This window comes from Mus pahari, chromosome 20 (assembly GCF_900095145.1).
Source record: "Mus pahari chromosome 20, PAHARI_EIJ_v1.1, whole genome shotgun sequence".
Classification (NCBI taxonomy): domain Eukaryota; kingdom Metazoa; phylum Chordata; class Mammalia; order Rodentia; family Muridae; genus Mus; species Mus pahari.
The window spans coordinates 27,662,765-27,683,192 of NC_034609.1; the positions used below are offsets into that span (position 1 = coordinate 27,662,765).

At 50.4% G+C, this 20,428-nt stretch overlaps 1 protein-coding gene and 1 long non-coding RNA gene across 3 annotated transcripts in view; one reads left to right on the forward strand and one right to left on the reverse strand.

Annotated features, from left to right (window-relative positions):
* The window catches only part of LOC110337333, an 18,033-nt gene extending 9,949 nt beyond the window's left edge, over positions 1–8,084 (reverse strand). Inside the window, exon 1 of the long non-coding RNA XR_002381265.1 lies at positions 8,015–8,084. This is a non-coding gene — a long non-coding RNA (uncharacterized LOC110337333). The remainder of the gene's footprint in view (positions 1–8,014) is intronic.
* Positions 3,794–20,428, forward strand: part of Cdh5 (cadherin 5) — a 40,659-nt gene continuing 24,024 nt past the window's right edge. Inside the window, exons 1-2 of one of the 2 annotated variants that reach the window (XM_029532628.1) lie at positions 3,794–3,887; positions 15,386–15,608. In XM_029532628.1, coding sequence (XP_029388488.1) covers positions 15,405–15,608 — 204 coding nt within the window. In that variant the 5' untranslated portion in view covers positions 3,794–3,887; positions 15,386–15,404. Of the gene's footprint in view, positions 3,888–13,942; positions 14,007–15,385; positions 15,609–20,428 lie in introns of those variants that run through there. The other variant, XM_029532629.1, reaches the window with a different exon arrangement.

Below are 20,428 nucleotides of genomic sequence, written 5' to 3' on the forward strand. Positions count from 1 at the left end.
AGAGAAGAGAAGAGAAGAGAGAAGAGAAGAGAAGAGAAGAGAAGAGAAGAGAAGAGAAGAGAAGAGAAGAGAAGAGAAGAGAAGAGAAGAGAAGAGACCAAGGCAGAAAGACAAGCTAGCAATAATGATGGTCATACAAGATACAGCTGATCACTTGGTCCCCAGGCAAGGCAGCAGTGGGCTGGGAGGGGCTGGGAGGAATGCTGGGAGGAATGCTGGGAGCCCCACTCCTGAGTGCACATAGGCAGAGTGGGGCATGGGACTCACTCTTGGGGTCGCTGTGGAGCCTACAGTCCCTGGGGAATGCTGTAGATCCAACCTCAGTGTCCCACCCCTGATTCCCATGCTTGCACAACTCCAAGACCTCACTGAGGGAGAACTCCATCTGTGTTCCACACCAGGACAAGCACATCAGTGAGACACACCTGGCTAGGAGAAGAAAGACGAGCCTGTGGGTGAGCTCCTGAATCCTAACGCTGGTACAGAGGAGGCGGGGTCAGAGGGAAGATCAAGGGAGCTCGGCAAACAAGAATGCGATCTGAATGTAGGAACTGGAAAAGCACAGGCAGACCCCAGAAGGTGGAGCTCTAGTGCCTTTATGCCCAGCACCACCACTGATGAAGCCAAAGGCATCGCCTTCCTGCCCTAATGTTGAATGCCCCACACAGTGGGAAACTTTTATCGGCAGAGAATTACTGTGACCTGGAAGGGTTCCACTGACACACTGTTGAAGGGCAGGAAAGCCTGGTGGGTAAGAAGCTTCCCTGCAGACAAGGAAAACCTGTTTCAGAATTGGTATTGTGCCAACAACAAGCTCTCAAACCTCAGGCAGCGTCTAATTCCCCCTGTGTACCCTGTGTAGCAAGGCTAATGACAACTAACCCCAGGCTTGTCTGGGGGTGGGAGTGCGGCTGAATGAGGGGCTCTAAGCATCAGCAGCATGTGTGTGTGTGTGGGTGGGGGGGGTGTATGTGTGTGTGTAACCCTCGATGTGAGCGTGTGTGTGTGTGTGTGTGTGTGTGGTGTGTGTGTGTGTGTGTGCGCTCCTCGATGTGAGAGTGTGTGTGTGTGTATGTGTGCTCCTCGATGTGAGCCCTCAGCCACAAGGCCTAAGGGGCTTCCAGACTGTAGCTATTGGGGGGTTCATCTCCAGGCATTCTGTCTCCACACACCTCAGGTGAAGGCAAGAGATCTGCATTTCCAACTCCTCTCCTCACCCTACTGATCCCGAGGCTTGAGGACCATTCTCATTTTTTTAAAAAAATTATTTATTTTTATTGTATGCATATGGGTATTTTGCCTCTCTATGCAGTGCAGGAGGGAGCCACAAGATGGCACTAGATCCTCTGGAACTAGAGTTAACAGACAGCTATTAGTGGCCAGAAAGGTACTAGGAGCAGAAACAAGGTCCTCTGGAAGAGCAACTGATGCTCTCAGGCACCAAAGCATCATTCCTACCCCAGAGACCACGCGTATATGAAGCACATGTTCAGTCTGCCTTGCTAGTGCTAATGATTGCCACTGTCCCTCTAACCTCCTCCTAGTCCTGGAAAAGTGTGGCCTGAAGGTCATTTCAGAGATGGGGAGAGAGGCTCAGAGAAGCCAGTCGGGTCTAGGACACACAGACAGGATCTAGTCCCTGCATCTGCCAGCCTAGGTGAGCACCCCCTGGCCCCTTATACCACTTCCTCCTCCAGCTTGCATCTAATCTGCTCTAGCAGACCACCGTGTTTCCTGTCTTCCTGGCAGCCTCCTGCACGCTCAGTACTACTCCTTGCGCATGCCCCCTCCTCCCAGTACCTTCTCTGCCTCCAGTGGGCTTGGAGTGCGGGGAGGGAGGAAGGATCAGGAAGTGGGTGAAATCAGGCCTTGGGCGCACAGGGGCTTCTGAGGAGCACTAGCCTGGCCGTTTGGGACCGAACATCTTCTGCTATGAAGACCTCCACTGCCATCCCCAGAGTCCGGGGCATATTCAAGGCTTGGCTGTCCATTGTTTATTGTTTACAGACGACAGCGATGGCTGTGTTCAGGGCAGAACTATCCACCAGGGCTAGAGTACAAAAGGGGTTTGCATTGGTGGCCGGATAGGCCCTGTCCCTGGCAGCCTGCCAGCGCTGAGTATGAGACCCAGCGGAAAGTGCTACCCTGGCAGCCATGTCCGCTGAGTACACAGACCACCAGGGCAGGCAGCTCTCAGGGAAGCGATCTATGATCCCGCTCAGAGCTGAGAACAACCCCCAGCAACAGTTCCCTGGCCTCTCTTCTTACTCTGATGTCCTCATCTGTCTTCACATGGTCTCAGGATGCTCATACTCCATCATAATTTAGACTCCGTCCCCCAGGCCTCCATTCCAGTTCAGATCTCAGGGGACCTGGAGGGAGTGATTGGCTACACCAACTTTGCTTCCTTGTCACTCCCCCACCTCCATTCTGACTGTCCCCACCCATCAGTTTGGTTTAACCTGCTCTGGTCAGTGGCTGGAGTTCTCCCAGTCACACCCTCACCCAGGATGATCCAGCTGGCCACCCTCCTGACCTCACTAGCTTCCACCACCCCTTTATTACAGAAGCCTTCTGAAGCGGACACACTAACTTCAGAGGACGAGCCCTCTCTCCCTGCAAGCTGGTCTACCGCCACGGACCAACATGGCTTCTCTTTGGATGAGGAGCCCATCTCCGCTCACCAAGCCCATGTCTCGACTTGAGTGTCTAATGGGCATCTCCAACACCACCTACCCCCCACCCCACCCCACTCCACCCCACCCTACCCCCACAGAATTTTCTCCATGCCCAGAAAGATCTGCTCTCTTATGGTCCCTCTTTGCCTCACTGAAAAGCAGGACAAGTTGGGGACTTCCCAAACTTTTATGCATAAAGAAACCCAGGCAGTTTGCCAAAGGGTACACTCTGGGGGGGGGGGTCTGCCCTAGGTATTCCAAGTCATTTACTCTGAGCCAGGACCCCGAAACTTTTACTAACCCATCACATAATGAATGAAGAGAATCTTGACCTCCGCTCCTCAGCCTCTTGATTCTGAGGGACTCTGATCTACCTTCTGTTTTGCTGTCTTCTTAGTTCTTCTTACTCTTTGCTGATTCAGGCCTATGGCTATCTCCATTATACAGATGAGGAGACTGAGGCATGGATCCCTGGCTGGTCCGTGGTCACATCAGACGAGAAGCCCCATCACCCAGTATTTGTAAAGGGAGATGCGTTAGGCTGGTACCTTAGAACTGAAACCCACACCGCCCTACCTGGGAGAATCTGACGGGCATTCTGGTGCTGAAAGTGATTGTCTATCCCGTTTCTCAGCTGCCTGACTCTGAGACCTCCACAGCCCCCTTCCATTCCACCACACCACAGAGTCGCCACGGAAAGCCGGCTCTGTGGAGAAGCTGAGGTAGCTGGATTTCTTGTCTGGGTTACTCTGTCCAGCCAGGAAACAAGTACCTCAGACACACTAAGCCTCTGCTTTCTGAACTATAAAGCAGGAGGATATGACACCTGCCTCCTAGGGATGGCTGAATGCTCTGGCAAAAGCCTAGAGCCCCCACAACTACCCCTAGGCTCACAGCTCCTCGGATGAGACCTGGAATTGAAGTATGAGTTGAATACCCCGGGCAGGTCCAAGGCTTCCACGGGCCCAGGCTAACCAAGCTGAGGCCGCCCACCATAGGGCTTGCCTATCTGCAGGCAACTCACAAAGGAACAATAGCAGGAAACCATCCCGAGGGGAAGTGGGCCAGGGCCAGTTGGAAAACCTGCCTCCCTCCCAGCCTGGGTGTGGCTCCCCTCTCCCCTCCTGAGGCAATCAACTGAGCTCTCCACAAAGCCCGGCCCTGGACAGACTGCAGTGGAGAGAGTCTCGTCTTCTGCTCACGGATAAGGTAAGTGAGACTCCCAGACCTCTCTCTACTCCCTGTCTCACGGAGATAAAACTGGGAGGGTCCTGGCTCGCCCATATGGGATGGCCACTGTAGAACTCCCCAAGGGACCACAGCTGGGGCCAGGGTAGGGCTAAAGAATGCATATCTCTTAGTGTGCAAGGAGGCAAATGGCTCGAGAAAGACTCAGCATCCTTATAAGTAGACTGTCGTACTCAGGGAAACTCCAGTGACCTGGAGCCTCTGTGACTACCAGGCTCAAAGAGGATAGGATTTCCACCGTCACTCAGCATGCGAGGGCAGCGGACTGGAGTCTGGACCCTGAATTTGAGTGGGGTCTGCTTTGTGTGGGATGGACAAATAACGGCTCTGTGATTCCCTTCCCTATCTACCAGGATTAGCTCTGCCTTCTGCCCAAAGGACAGGCTGGTCCAGAGCTAAAGGGATAGATTTCCCAAGGTCTGACTTATATTTCCCTGCCCCGTCATCTCTACCTACAACACCTCGAGGGACTAGGGTGGGATTTGGGGAGCTGAAAGGGGTACTCATTCCCTCTGTCAGAATCTCCCACTTTCAAGATGGGCCTTCTGAGGTTCAGCTCTGGGCACTTGGGGTCCCATTTATGAGCCTTCTTCCCTCATCTCCCCTAGACTCACAGGGCCTGCTTTGTGTTTCGGCGGTTGCCGGCAGGAAGGGCAGCCTGTAGTTTCTCCCCCAACACCAGATACTCAGAGCCCAGAGCTTATGAATCCTTGTGGCCACACGGCTCAGCACAAGTCTCTGGAAGGCCCTGGAGACAAGGACCTCTGAGCCGTAAGCCCAGCTTAGAGACGGTGACCCTCGGCACTGATCCCAGCCTACTCACTTCCGTGTGGCCTTGGGATGGTAACCTAAGGTCTCCAAACCTTCATTAGGAGAGGACATTTTTGGATGCAATTCTATTCGCAATCTGTGGCGAGCGGTGGAGATGGTTCATGCAGAAAGAATATTCCAACAAAACAATGGCTCCTGGGTTTACTATCCAGTCCCAAGGAGGTAGACATGGTCTCTCTGTACTCGGAGACAGCAACAGAGATCCGGAGGAGAGTCAGTGTGAAAACTGAGTCAGAATGACGATGGGGACTTTGATTTAGCCCTCCTCAGCACAGGCTCTTCCTGGAACCTGTGACTACACGGGGTCTCTGGCTTCTAGGCCATAAAGTTGAGGAAACCTCTTCAGTCCTTACTTGTGATATACACCCTTGGCTCTGGGCTAAACGCCTAATGAGAGGCAGATAGATAGCCAGGGAATCCTGGGTGGATTTACCCACTGCCCCATAGCCATAGGTGGCTGTGAATACCTCAAAGATTTGAAACCACAAGGCACAGGTCCGTCCCACACCTCACCTCCTGTTAGGGGGTCTCACCCATGTGAAAAGAAGGGCTGAAGCGAGAGGCCATATACTTAGCTACCCCTGCTGCAAGCTCCTCCAGGCATCCGTGTTCATTAGTTACCCCTGAAGGAAGGTGGCAGGCAGGCAAGACTCTAATAACAGGGGATGACATCAAGGTCGGAAGCTTGAAGGATCTGGGAGGCTGGTGGGTTCTGGGTTCTTTAGAACAGGGTTGAATGCTGAGTCGCAGGGAGGATTTTGACAACCCAGAACAATTAGCTGGTCCTCCGGTGGGCAAGAAAGTCACAAAACTCTCCTGCATCTGGCCTGAGCCCGGCCATCTGCAGACTGGAAAGTACCAGGTGACCCCAAGGGGCCCCGGGGCAGCTGATCCTCAGGGCTGCTCTTCAAATTCTAACTTTCACAATCAGGAGCTGGAAGAAGTTCCCAGTACCTTGAAGGGGTTAACCTGCCCACCCCGTAGTCTCAGCCCGACCATTGTGCAGCTAAACAAGAACCGGACACAGAGCAGGAAGCCCGAAGGGCCACACTTTTTTTTTTTGTTTTCTCCCAAAGTTAAATGAGTCACAGTTACACGGGAACCTCAGAAATAGCAGATACCTGCCACCATTCCAGCAAAAAATCTCAACCCCTGGCTGAGTGGACCGTTTCTGGTTGCTTCCATCGCCTCGTTGGCACCCACCCCCTCAGTTGACATGAATAATTCCCAAGTGACTGATGGGACCTCTGGGATCCAGAGAGGCTAGACAGACATGAGGTCACATAGTATAAAGTGGGAAAGGGCTAGGGCTGACCCCGTAGCCATACTCTATATCGGAGTTTAGCGAAGAGACAATCATATACAATTTAGATTACGACAGCCAGTATAAGGATAAACCAGGAACTGCCCTAAGAGACGGGTTCTACTGTTGTTGGGGAAATATAAGAAGCCCATCATAACCCTGTTCTAAGTTAGCATCGAGAGGAGAAACTACAGAGAACTTCCCAAAAGAAGAGTGGGAACCTGGAATTCTGGGAAGATTAGCACAGCTCCCATAAACTCGGCCTTGGTCTCCCGTCTCTGTGTGTCAGAGGATGATTCTGACTGCCTGGCAGATGCACAGGCTAGGAGGGAGAAATGGGGCTCAGGGGTGGACAGATAGTGCTGAATAACATTTACTCCTGGAGAAGAACAGGGAAATGAGAGGATGAGCCTAAGGCAAGACCAGGAAATTAGGTCAGATGTGTGGCAGCCGGTGGAAGGCACAGACCAGAGAGGAAGAGGTGTCAAGACACCCGCACATTTGGGAGTGCTGTCTGTGTATATTGGGGTTCACTGGGTATATTCTAGTCCTCCCATCCAGGGATCCAGTGTTTGTTGCCTTTATTACAGATGCAGCCACTGAAGCCCAGATAAGGCAAAGCACAGACCCAAGCCCACAGAGCACATGAGCCACAGGCCAGATTCAAACAGACAAACATATGGACCTTGTTCTCATGCCCCACAATTGCTCCACCAACCCAGCCCAAGTCAGGATGCTCAGAGGAGGCCGAAAGACTCCCTAGGGTGGGAGTCCTCTGTCTGATGCTTGGGCCTCCCCAGGGGAGACAGAGAGCTAGTTTAAATGACCTAGCGAATCAGTTTCAAATTGCAAACAAGATTTGGTTCTAGTGGAAGTCTCTATCTCAAAAGTTGCACTACAGAGGAATGAACAGCGTGATCGATTAGTGATGTCTGCCATGGGTATAGGAAGAGGTGGGTAACAGCAGCCTGTGAGTTCTAACTTGGCAGCCTTGCCTTAAGAGGCTCACGGCTCAGGGATATGCGTTTTTCTCTCCAAAGACCTGAAGGGGAAATTATTTCATTGTCCTAAGAGATCAGATTTTAGTGGGATCTAGCAATGCGATGGCTGTTAGAGGGGCTATTTGGGAATAAGCAAGAGATTTATTTGTTTTTTTTTTTTTTTTTTTTTTTTTTTGTTCAGTTAAACCACGGGTAGCATTTGCTCCGACCCACCCAAGGTGCTGTCTGCAAATATACATGGTTTTTAAGCCCTGGGAGTGAAGAGAGGCCCAGGAGCAGTTTCAGAATAGGAGACTGAGCCACAGGGGGGATTCTACACCACCAGACTCTAGACCTACCTGGAGTTCATGTACAAGAACATTAGGATGTAGTACAGAGTTGGAGCCTGGATGTTTCTGGGAAGAGGATGTTCAGGTTAAGAAGCAGAGTTCTGGGAGCTGGTGGCAACTGGAAGACTTCATGGAGGAGGTGGACTGGGGCTGCAGTCACTCAGAGAGCAAAACTAGGAAGGACACTCCAGCCTGTCGGGTATAGGGACAAGCACTGTGCATTCTAAGAAACCGTTAGGATGCCTCGTGGCTGGAAAGGGGGTAGGGAGGTAAAAAAATAGAAGAGTCGGAGGGGCTGACATGCTGCTGGCCAGCTCGGGAGCTTGGATTCATGCTGCAGAGGTGGACATGCTACAAGAAGAGCTTAGGCAAGGGAGATCCAGAAAGGGAGCGCAGCCACACGTCAAACCAGGAGACAGTCCCAGGGAAGGGAACGGGTTCTGGAACCCCCTAGGAACAGGACTCAACTGAGCTACAACTGCTAAACTGAGCTACAAGAAAGGAGAAAGCCCCAAGAGGCCAGCTCATAGCTGATGGGTTTCTGCCCTTCCCACATCCACACTGACAAAACACTGATGAAAACATGGAGGGCTCAAGAAGAGGAGGAGCGGGGAGTGCATGTACCTTTAGATCCAAGGCCTGTCCTAGCCGAAGTTCAAAGTAGGCAGGCTGAGAGCTGCCCAGGGCCACACACAGAGCTCAGGCTCCAAAGCCACTGAGCACAGGCATGCACACCCCCTACGTGTTCTGAGCCATCTCCACCCATTGCCCTGCCCCTCATCCCTGACCCAGACCTCCAGGCTGGAGTCTGCAGTCTGCAGGGGGCTGGGGTAGGGCTAAGCATTCCATCCTCAGAGGCCCTCCCTGGGGCTCCACTTAGCCGCTAGATCCAGCCCCAAATCCTTACTGAAGGCCATAGGGGTGGATAGAAGACAGAGCCCTGTACAGGAGGTAAGGAAGTCAGCTCTGCAGAACTGCTGTGGGAACATGCCTATATACAGGGCCACTGGGAACTGATACCAGCTTCTAGAAGGATATGAGGCTCCAGGGAGATAGATAGATAGATAGATAGATAGATAAATAGATAGATAGATAGATAGATAGATAGATAGAGATAGCTTACCTCACCCTGGAGGGCTCCAGGATAGCGAATAGCTTCCTCAAACAGACAGAGCCTGGCAGCTACAATCTAAGGTTTAACCGAGGCCCTGATCGGATGCCTGTGGTCAGGGGCGGACAAACCCAAAACACTGGCCTTATGCCCCGCTGAGGGGCTCTAGCCGGAGCCAAATTCCCTACATCTGTTCAGCTACAAAGCCAGAACCTAGTCCCAGGGAGCCCCAGAGATACTCCAGCTCCTACACACACACACACACACACACACACACACACACACACACACACACACTCATACACACACACACACCTTCAGCTGGACCCAAAGCTGTAGAACTCAAGGTTGAACCCATCTCACAGCCTCTTGAGGCCAAGTGCGCTAGGGACAGACGGGCTATAAAAACAAAGGGAACGGGGACGCTGCTTCATGTCCCACAGTGGGTGAATGAGAAAAACAACAACAAAACCCGAGTTCCCTCCTGGGACTCAGGCTGCATGCCAGTTCTGCCTACACACACACACACACACACACACACACACACCCTCACAGCCCCTCAAATCCTTTCTTCCTAGCACACACTGAATTTTTTTTTATATATGGTGTGGTTTGTATCCTGGGTCCACAGGAACAAAGGCCTATATAAGATAGGTGCTAGTGGGCAAGCAACTGTGTAATCGTGTCCTCTCCTGGCTTCCTTCAGGGAAGTAGTGTGGCGTGACCAAGCCCTGTGGGAATAGGACGTCCTGGAATTAAGGTCTCAGAGCTAGGACTATGCTTGGAGCCTGAAAGGGAACCCAGAGAGCAGTAGATAGAGCCATGGGGCCCTGCCCTGTCTAATTCAGTCCCTAGCATCTGGCCTAGGTATCTCATTTCTATCACCTTGGCCCATGGCTACTTTAGATACAGACTCTAAGAGCCTCAAAGATCCTGACCTTGCAGGGCATAGTTGAGTTCAGCCATATTCAGGTTCTCAGATACATAAGTACCCACTGTCCTGAGCTCTGTGTATGCTCACCATTAGGGCATTCTTTGTCTTCAAAATTAGCATCTACTTGGCATTCTTAGACTGGTTGAGGGCACAGCAGGCTCTGTCATCCATTTGGAATTTTTCTCTCAGAGCATCAGCATGCCCCCGGAGTTAGGGCATCGTCACAGCTCCTGGGTGACAAGGGATACAGGCAACCCCTGAGTGCCCCACACCCTCAGTTGAGTCACTAGGCCCTTCCTGTCCCCTGGCTGCTGTGTTCACACAGGTTCCCAACTATTCAGCTGGGATGCTCAACACGGAATCACATCCCGGACCTCAAGCCCTTCAGACATCTTCGGTGCCCTGATTCCATCCAGAGACATCCTAAGCCTTTCTGGAGCTAGTAAGAAGGGCCAAGAGAGATGAGACTCTGCTAGGGAAAGCTAGGGGACAGAGGCATCCTCCAGAGAGACCACAGCCATCTTAGCTTCCATTCCTAGACAGGAGGAAAGGACGATGGCTGTCCTCCAAAACTTTCCTCTCTTCTGCTAAATTTCTAACACAGAGGTGATACTAAGTGTGGTTATTGGAATGGAAAGTCCCTCGGGTCCCTCTGAGACTGTATATAGTCCATCAAAATTTAGAAGAGGGCAGCTTGAGTACTGGGCAATCTCTAGACTTCCTCATCTGCAAAATGGGAATGAGAATTTCTACACCCTTCACGTGCAGGGCAGAGTGGGAAACTTAAATGACGGGGCATCTCTGAAAGCCAAGCACTGGAAACTGTTATTATGACAAATGTTGCTAGAGAGAGAGAGAGAGAGAGAGAGAGAGAGAGAGAGAGAGAGAGAGAGAGAGAGAGAGAGAGTTCTCTTCCTCATATGCAGACGGGGATTATTGGTAATTGCCCCAAAGCTGTGGCAAGGTTTAAATCAGGTAGCACGCCCGGGGAGGCCAGCTTACTCTCCACCCTAGGATTCAGCCTCACAAGATCCCACCGCCTTACAGGCCCACACTCCATGACACCCCCTCCTTACCAACAGCTGACTGACAAGAAGTCAGAGTGAACAGACCTCCCTGTCCCCCTGCTGGACAGGACACCGTGAGAGCAAAAGCCATTCCTGTCAGAGGTGGGGGAGTTGCAGGCGACCTCGTGGGCCAGAGGCTTTCTTTTCAGGGCTCACAGCGAGGTCTCTGCTGGACACAGAGCAGAAGGTCGGCTCTACATCTTTGATAACTCCCTGTAGCCAGCCCAAGCCCGCCAGCAGGCGAGTGTCCCCTGTGAGCCAGTGAACTCTGCTTCATTGAAGTCTAATATAATCATAATTTCCTCACCTAGCCGGTGGCTGTTGTCAGTCCTTGGAACCCGTCTCTCATTCCAACAGGTCCCATAAAGAAATTGTGTTTGCTCAGTGTGTCATACGGAGTCCCCTGAGGGAACTCAATGTCCAGTGAGGGCTCTTTGAAGGGACTTCCAGTGAAGGCTGGGAGTGGTAGGGTAGGGACCAAGCAACACTTGGAGGTGCCCAGAGACTAGCAATGGGGGGAAGCTATTATCACTCTAGGGCTGGAGGGGCAAAAGGGAAACACTTGCAGAGTCCAGAGCCCAGAGCCAAAATCCCACAGAGGTTGTCCTTTAGGGGTTGTCATACGTTGTAGAGCTGCAACCACAAAGGGAAAGACAGACCAGAGGAACGGGGAAGGAGTGGCCGACTTCTCTCCTCCCATTGCTAGAGCATCTGCTGGACATCTTTAGCCAAACCCAGCCAGAGGCCAAGGCCAAGGCCAAGGCTAGGAGTCCCAGAAGAAGCTCTGTGACCCAGTGCAGAGGTTGGTGAGGGCAAAGAGGTGTTCCTAGGAGAAAAACTGACCTACACAGACTCTCTGAAAATGATTGCGCTAGGTACTATTGTTTTTTTGTTTGTTTGTTTGGTTGGTTGGTTTTTCGAGACAGGGTTTCTCTGTATAGCCCTGGCTGTCCTGGAACTCACTTTGTAGACCAGGCTGGCCTCGAACTCAAGACATCCGCCTGCCTCTGCCTCCCAAGTGCTGGGATTAAAGGCGTGCGCCACCACGCCCGGCATTAGGTACTATTGTTACTGCTCTTTGGAGACTGGATCTTGTGATGTAGCTTTCACTGGCCTCAAGTTGCTCACAGTCCTTCTACCGGTGCCTCCCAAGTCCTGGGATTACAGGCAGACACCACTTAAGGATTGTGTGTTCAGGAATGCGCAAAATAAGCAGGCCATAATCCTCCAATGATGGTGACAAGCTACCACAGATCCGAGGGCTTAAAGTCGCATGTGCTGATTTAGGTACTGTCTTACAGTTCTGAAAGCCAAGAGTCTGGAATGATTCTCAGAGGGCTAAAGTCAGAGCTATAACCCCTCTACAGGCCTCAGAGCTCACGGCCAGACCTCTTCCAGCTCCTGCAGCCATTACACCCCTTAGCTGATAGTCTCTCAGCACACCCCACCTCATCTCACTACATCTCTTTTGTGATGCTGGAATCCAGGCCTTCACATATTGGAGACAAGTGCCCTACTATAGAACCACATCTGGAGCCCTCTCTTTACATTTTCTGGGTTTGTTTTGTTTTGTTTTTGGTTTTTGTTGAGTCCTAGGCTGGCCTCCAGCTTTCTATGTGGCTGAGGGTGACCTTTGAACTTCTGGCCCTCCACCTTCCAAATGCTGGGACTATGGGCATATGCCGCCATCTGTTTACATGGATGGAGATTAAACTCAGGTTTTGTGCATACTGGGCAAGCCATCTACCAACATAGCTTATTTGTGACACACGACGTCCCCCCCCCCCCCCAGATTGCTTAGGCTGGCCTTGAACTCAGCCTATAGCCAAGGAAGGCCTTGATCTTGAGACTGCTCCTGCCACAGTCACCTTCGTAGCTGGGACTACTGGCCTGTCCCACCAGTAAGCTACATCTTATTTTTTACCAGTAATTTTTTAAACCTGATCCTTCTCCCTCTGCCTTCAAAAGACCCAGGGATTGTCCATTTAAGCATATCCACCAGGAGTCCCTTGGTAAGCTGGCCTTTCAGGTTCTAGTGTATAGGACATGGATATGAGGACATCATTCACCTGTCACACTCTTCAATGCCTTGTCCCTTCAACTCATTTCTTCTCTTTCTTTCTTTTTTTCTTTCTTTCTTCCTTTTTTCTTTCTTTCTTTCTTTCTTTCTTTCTTTCTTTCTTTCTTTCTTTCTTTCTTTCTTTCTTTCTTTCTTTCTTTCTTCTGAGATAGGTTTTTCTGTATAGCCCTGGCTGTCCTGGAACTCACTCCGTAGACCAGGCTGGCCTCGAACTCAGAAATGCACCTGCCTCTGCCTCCCAAGTGTTGGGATTAAAAGCAACTCATTTCTACCTGGCCCAGGAGACTTTGTCATTTCCTCAGACCTGGTAACTGCCCTTCTACACTGGGGCTTCATTCCTCCTGGTGCTACACACTGAAATTCTCTTTCTCCTTCTGGCTTTCTTACACTTAGGTCTTAAACAGTTTTCTTGAAGGGGCCGGGAGTGTCGCACGGTGATAGAGCATTTGCCCAGCACACACGAGGCCCTTGGTTACCCCCCCCCCCAGTGCTACAAAATACAATAAACCCATCTCAGAAAGGCCACCCATGGCCTCCCGGTCTCTGCTGGCTGCTTCCTCCACATAGCTGCTTCTCCTAATGGGATTCCTACTTTCTTATCTTCCTGTTGGTCCCAGTGTGGAGAGGAGCTCCAGGACAGGTCTCAGCTGTGCCCCTCCGCCTAGTAGAATCCTACATCCAGGAGGTGCTCGCCCCCAGTGGCATAGCATTTAGGTTCCTGTCCTCTGCTTACCCCAGGCCTGAGAATTCTCCCTCCTCTGTTTCACTTCCTACTGTATCTCGTTTCTACTTCCTAGTCACTTTTTACTTGAGGCAGAACAGAAAAACCCAAGCCTGGCAGTTCTTCCCTGAGCAAATCAGGAAATGACTCAAGTAGCCTGCCGTGCCTGCAAGGTGGGGAGGCAAGGGTCACTTCCCTGAGTCAGGACCAGATTCCTAGCAGGCTTTCGGCTTCCCTCCCCCACCATCTGTTTGCTGCCTTCTCCTGCCTGGCATCTTACTGCTAGAGCCCCTGGCATTGTCTAGGCAGACCCCTTCGTTAATGGTCGCCTGGAGATACAGAGCCTCCCTTAGGCACACAGCACCTTTATTTAGGGCCCCCATTCTAGGACACTGGGGTTCACTTCCTTCTAGGACAGACTTGGAGGAGCTGAAGGGCAGGGACCCTGAGTGCTAAGATCAGCACAGACAGCCCAGCTGTCACTGAGGCCAGTCTGGCACCAATGGTCTGGAGACGATGTCACTAGAGTTTAGGAAAGTCCTGTGATACACAGGGTCCACCCCTTCCTTCCATAGTGGGGCAAGAGACTACCCCTTCCAGATCCTTGAAGGCTACCCCTTCCAGATCCTTCCAGATCCTTCCAGATCCCTCCTCTATCTCCAGGCACCCGTACTGATTCCCCATACCGTCCCAGGAACTGCAGGTCAGTGACACAGGGACCCTGGATGGGTGGCAGGGGAGGTCAGGGATGAGAAACCACAGTGACGACAACCCATCGAGGTCTCTATCACCACGAGGCACTGGAAACTTTCCATGTTCAAAACTTAGACCAGAGGCAGAACTTGATCTCCGAGCGATGCCCATTCCAAGCCAACAGGTTGCCTTCCAGAGTGCACACCCTGTGCTTCGAGGGGGTCCCTGTGTAGTTTAAAATTCTTTCATCTCTATTTCAAAGTTTCTAATTTCTTTTTTAAAAAAAGGAAACCCACACTCTTACCCTGGACCCACAAATCATGAAGCCAGCCCTCTGTACCCCAGTTTCCTCCCAACCCCCTCCCAATACAATCTGTATCCTGGCCATCACCTAAGGGTGCTAGAGTGAGGAGTTAACCTCTAGATTAAGGTATTTGGGATTGGGGCTGGAGAAGTGTCTCAAGGCTTAAGAGCACTGGTTGCTCTTGCAGGAGAACTAGATTCAAGTCCTAGCACCAATATGGTGGCTCACTGCTGTCTATAATATCTGTAATACCAGCTCCAAGGGGATCCAGTGCCCCCACCCCAGGCTCTGTGGGACACATACACACAAGTAATTTTTTTAAAAGGATATTTGAGATTTCCTAGGAGCCTTCCCAAGGCCACCACGGTGCCAGAAGAGCTTTCAGGCTGGAATGAACTGGAGATGTTTAGGGGAGCCATTCAATCTCCCTCAGAGAAGCTGCGAATCTGCTGGGATGCAGAAGGCATCGGGAAAGAGCTGGAATGTTGAGGCACACAGACCTAGTCCAAGCCTTGGCTCAGTTCCTTACAGTCTGGGTGACTTGGGGGTGTTACTAAGTGTCTCTGTGTCCCAGTTCATTTGTAAAACGAGGGTCACGATTACACCAACCTCGGAGGCTGGCGGGTAGAGCAAATGAGACCGCGTGTCTAAAGCACCTGCACCGGAGCCCGGCGACAAATAGTGAGCACTCACTGGAGGTGACTGGGTGTGGTCGGAGGCTGGGGCTTCATTCTCAGCTGAAGTTAATCTCTCTGTGCCTTAGTACTCTCTTTTATAAAACAGTGATATTCTGAGTGCTCCCATGATGCCTTGGGAGCTAGGACATCCGTATTCCAGGTAGCCTTCTCAGGTTCCGGGGGATCTCATACCCCCACACCTGCTTCCATGTCATCCTATGTGGGTATAAGAAGAAATCACTTCTGGGTTTGCCTTCCCTACTTAGACTAGCTTATCATTCTGCTGGTGTCAGCTGAGTGACAGATAAAAAAGGAGAGAAAGAAAGAGACTTTGGTTCCTAGAGTGAGACTCCTGTTCCATAGGACAGTGGGCACTGTGTCCTGATGGTATCTACCCTCTTTCCCCAGATCACCTCCTCCAGGAAGGATGCAGAGGCTCACAGAGCTGGCCACGGCTCTGGGCGCCTTCCTGGGCCTCCTGGCAGTGGCAGCAATGGCAGGCCCTAACTTTCCCCAGATAGACACCCACAACATGCTGCCTGCCCACCATCGCCAAAAGAGAGACTGGATTTGGAATCAAATGCACATCGATGAGGAGAAAAATGAATCGCTGCCCCACTATGTGGGAAAGGTAAGCCTCAGGCTCCAGGGTGACAGCCATGATCAACACTGGACCATAGTCATGGCCATGTAGCTAAGATGGTGTTGAATATAAGAGTGGTTATCACTGAGGGGGAGGAGGTGAAGAACAGGATGGTAATAATGGTGAAGGTGACATGTGTGCTGATAGTTGTGATAGGAAAGAGAAAAGCAATGGTGGGGAGGAGGAGGAGGAGGAGGAGGAGGAGGAGGAGGAGGAGGAGAATAGTAATGGTAATGATGGTGATGGCAGTGGTGGTAATGATGATGATGGTGATAATGACGGTGATGGTGGTGATGATGGTGGTGGTGATGGTGATTGTGGTGATGGCGGTGGTGGTGATGATAGTAGTGGTGGTGGTGGTAGACATAGAGGAAATCGTAGTGATAGTAAAGAAGGTGAGAGACTTAGTGGTTGGGTTGGCGACAGTGATGGCGGTTGAGATGAGATAATGGTGAAGATGAAAATGGTGAAGATGTTTTTATGGTAGTGATAATAATGGTGATAATGCCAGTAAAAGTAAAGGAAAGATACTAAAGACAATGATGGTGATATAGTAACGGTATCATTATGATAGTGACAAAGAAAGTAAGGGAGTTAAGGCTGCTACTGATGATGGTGATGGTGATGGTGGTGGTGGTAAGGGTGGTAGCAGTGATGACAGTGAATGAAGGTGGTGGTGGAAGTGGTAATGATGACCATCATGGTTATAATAAGTGGGAAGATGAGGGCGGTTATGGTAGTAAGGATCATTTGTAATGGTGATGCTCTTGGTAATGTTGGCCTTGATGATAGTAGTAATGGTGCCAATAGTGCGGATGCTAATGGGGAAGGTGAGGAGGTCAATGGCGGTAGTGAAAGTGGTAACAATGGTGGTGGTGGTAACAATAATCACAATAGTGGCAGAGAAGAAGAAGGTGATGATGGTGATGGTAGTAACAATAACCATGATAGTGATAGAGAAGAAGAAGACGATGGGAGTAACTCTGGTGGCTATGGTGACAGTGATCTGAACAAGCAGGTGAGAGAGTTTATAATTTAGACCTTAAGATGTCTCCCAAAGGTCACATGCTAATTTTTTTTAATCAACTTGTGGTGCTATAGGGAGTTGGGCATAGTGGAAGGTCATTAGAAGTGTGCAGTTGAAGGTGATACTGGGACTCCAACACACATACACACACACACACACACACACACACACGTTCTGCCTCCCACACACCATGGGCTGAACAAACTAGCTTTGCTGTAGGTTTTCCATGCCTTTCTTCCTTTACACGGGCTATAAGAGACACAGCCTTTTGAGACTCAAGGCAAGGTCTTAGTTGTGAGCCTTTCAATTGGTTCATTAAAAAGAAACCAAATACTTTACAACAGGGCATCTCAGAAATCGGCAGAACACTACCCATCTGAGGTCCACAGACTTGTCTGAGAAGAGAACACCAGAACACCCTACTCTCAAAGGACTGACTGTGGAATCATTTTCATAGGATTGAGATCCCCTTCCCTGTGTTTGACCAGTCAGGCACTCAGAGGCCACTGAGCTCACAATCTAAGGTAGTCTGACTGTTTTTGAAGCCAGCCTTATACCTGGGTATCATTCACATGAGGTTGGTTTTCAGGCATGCAGATATAACAATTGCTAGGTCACAGGCTTCTACCATAATTTCGAAGGAAAACCTGGAAAGTTAGATAGCTTGGTAGGTTTGGAGTCCATGAAGGCATACCCTGAGTAGGTGGTCTACGAATCTGGGAGAATGAAGGTGAATCTCTAATGGGGATCCCCAAAAGTTAAATGTGCCAGAAATGCCGACGTAGAGCCTGATTAAGGGAGATGCCATAGAGACTGCAATCAGACCAGTCCCAGGGGACAGGCTGCTTAAGCCCTTTGGATCTCACATCATTCTGCCTTGTGCCCAAGATTGCTAGACATGGAACTATGAGATTTGATGTTTTCCACGCTGGGTTTCTATCTTTCGTGAGTCCAACTCTTCCTTTCTGTCTTAGTTTCCTTTCTATTTGCTGTGATGTTAAAAAAAAAAAAAAATCTAACGAAAGCAACTTGAGGGTGAAAGTGTTTACTCTGACTCACAGTTCAAGGGTGAGCTCCATCATCAAGAGGAAGCCAAGGCAGCAGGGGGTTAAAACAGCTGGGTATATTACATCCACCACCAAGAACAAAGCAATGACTGCCCACTCAGCTCGCTTTCTCATCTACACACAGTCCTGGACCTCTGCCCAGGGAATGATCCCTCAGTTAACAGAAACAAGGAAATCCCTCAAAGGAATGTCCAAAGATATCCTTGCATAGATAATCCCTCCCAGGTAAGGTTAGTCTCATGAGTGACTCAAGATCCAGTCAAGCTGGTAATTAACACCAACCATCACAGTTTCTTCACTATGAAACAGGAATGTGTATCCTGTATCACTGTTTCTTGCAGCACACAGCTTTTACTCCTGCTCGGCTTTTATTCTTAAAGGCTCAGAACCTTTCCTTCAGTCTCAGAAGAAACTTGTTTTGAGCGATGCCAGGACTGTCGATACCGCATGGACTCTTCCAGATGGGACTCTTATCCATTTCTGAGGGTTCTGAGATGGCCCTTAGTAGTCAGAGCCAGGATATTATTATCAATCAGGGCTGTAGAGATGGTGCAACAGATAAGGGTCCTGTTAGGCAAGTCTGGCGACTCAAGTTCACTGGTGGCTGAGTGGCAGGAGAATGGAGAATCCTGAGTGTGGTCCTCTGACCTCTGCATGCGTGTGTGCTGTGACCCACGTACACCTGCCTTCCACATAATTGAACACAAAATGGGTTTGTTTCATTTGCTTGTGTATGAGCCAGAGAGATGACTCAGTGGGCAGACGCATTCGAGTCCAGTCTAATGACTAACCACCAGGACCCACTTGGTAAAAGGAGAGAAACAACTCCCACATGTTGCCCTCAGAGATATGCACACTCACACACACACACACACTAATTAATCAAAATAGAATGTTATAGTTAGGTCTTCAGAGTAAAGACTAGGAGAAGGAAGTGAGCTCACTAGGGATGTTCCCACGATGGAGACGTGGGAACCGTGAACCCACCTCTCTCCCTTTGCTTCCTGGATGACATGAGTGAACCAGTCTCCTCATACTCTTAGTGAACCACATACTCCTACCAGGATATACTTCCTCTCCATAGGCCAAAACGCTGAGCCTATGTGACCATGGATGGTGGTAGTGGTGGCTGTCACAGTGACGATGACACTTGTATTAGTCACTTTCACATCTCTTTCTCTCTGTTTTTCTTTGTTTTTATTCTTCTCTCAAACGATACATCCCAACAGCAGCCTCTCCTCCCTCCTCTCCTCCCATCCCCCACGTCTCCTCACCCCTCTGTCCTCTGTCCCTCCGTTTCCCTTCAGAAAAGAGCAGGTCTCCCAATGATATCAACCAAACACGGCCTAAGAAGATGCAACAACACCAGGCCCAAACCCTCATATCAAGGCTGGTCGAGGCAACCCACTGGGAGGGAAAGGGTCCCATAAGCAGGCAGAAGAGTCAGAGACAACCCCACGCCCACGGCTAAGAGTCCCACAAGAACTCCAAACTAAACGACCAAAGCGTGTACATGGAGGACCTAATGCAGCTCCGTGCAGGCTTCGTGATCACTGTTTCAGTCTCTCTGAGCATATATGAGCCCGGTTTAGTAGATTCCGTGGGCTGGGTTCCGGTGTCCTTGACCCCCTCTGGCTCCTACAGTCCTTCCTTCCCTCTCTTCTGTGGGGTTCCCCAAGCTCCACCTGATGTTTGGCTCTGGGTCTCTGCACCCGCTCCCAACGGCTACTGGAGGAGGCCTCTCTGATGATGATTGGGCTACTTGCAGATCTAGAGTATGGAAAACTGTCACTAGGTATCATTTCATTGACCTTTTTTGTTGGTGTATATTTATCATTTGTGTTTGAGTCCTCGCTAGGGTCACCCTCATCATTTCCAGGATGGTTTCCACATCACCCCTTAAAAGGCCACATATTCCAGTAGTCTCTCCCTGTACTTTCTCCCTCCCTCCCTCCCTCCCCGACCAGATCCCTCCTGTTCCCATCCCCACTTGCTCCCAGTCCATCCACAAAATCCATTCTACTTCCCGTTCCCAGGAAGATCCGTGTGTTCGCCCACCTAGAACTTTTCTCTTTATCTAACGTCTCTGGGTCTTTGGATTGTAGTGTGATTGTCCTGTATTTAACACACCTCAGGAGGAGCGACTTAAAGGAGGAAGGGTTTGCTTTGTCTCACAGGATAAGAAGGGATGCAGTCTATCACATCAGGGAAGGCACAATGGGTCAAGTGTGAGGAAGAGGGCTCCATAGTGTTCTCCAGTCAGGAAGCAGAGAATGGAGAGGAAGTAGGACCATTCGGTAAAACCTCAAGGCTCACTCTAATCGCCTTCTTCCTCCAACAAGGATCTACTTCTTAGAAGTCGTACAGCCTTCTGAAGCAGTGCTACCAGCCGAGAATCAAGTGTTCAAACACTGGGGGGTCATTTCACTTTCGAGTCACAATATTAGTCTAGTGGATAAGGAGAGATGAGAGTTGTCCTGGTCAATATCCTGTTGCTGTGAGGAGACACAGTAACTCATAAAGGAAAACATTTAACTGGGGATTATCTTACAGTTCAGAGGTTTAGTCCATTATGATCGTGGCGGGAAGTGTAGCAGCATGCAGGCAGACATGGTGCTGGAGAGGTAGCTAAGAGTACTATAGCTGAATCTACAGGCACAGGAAGGTGTGTGTGTGTGTGTGTGTGTGTGTGTGTGTGTGTGTGTGTGTGTGTG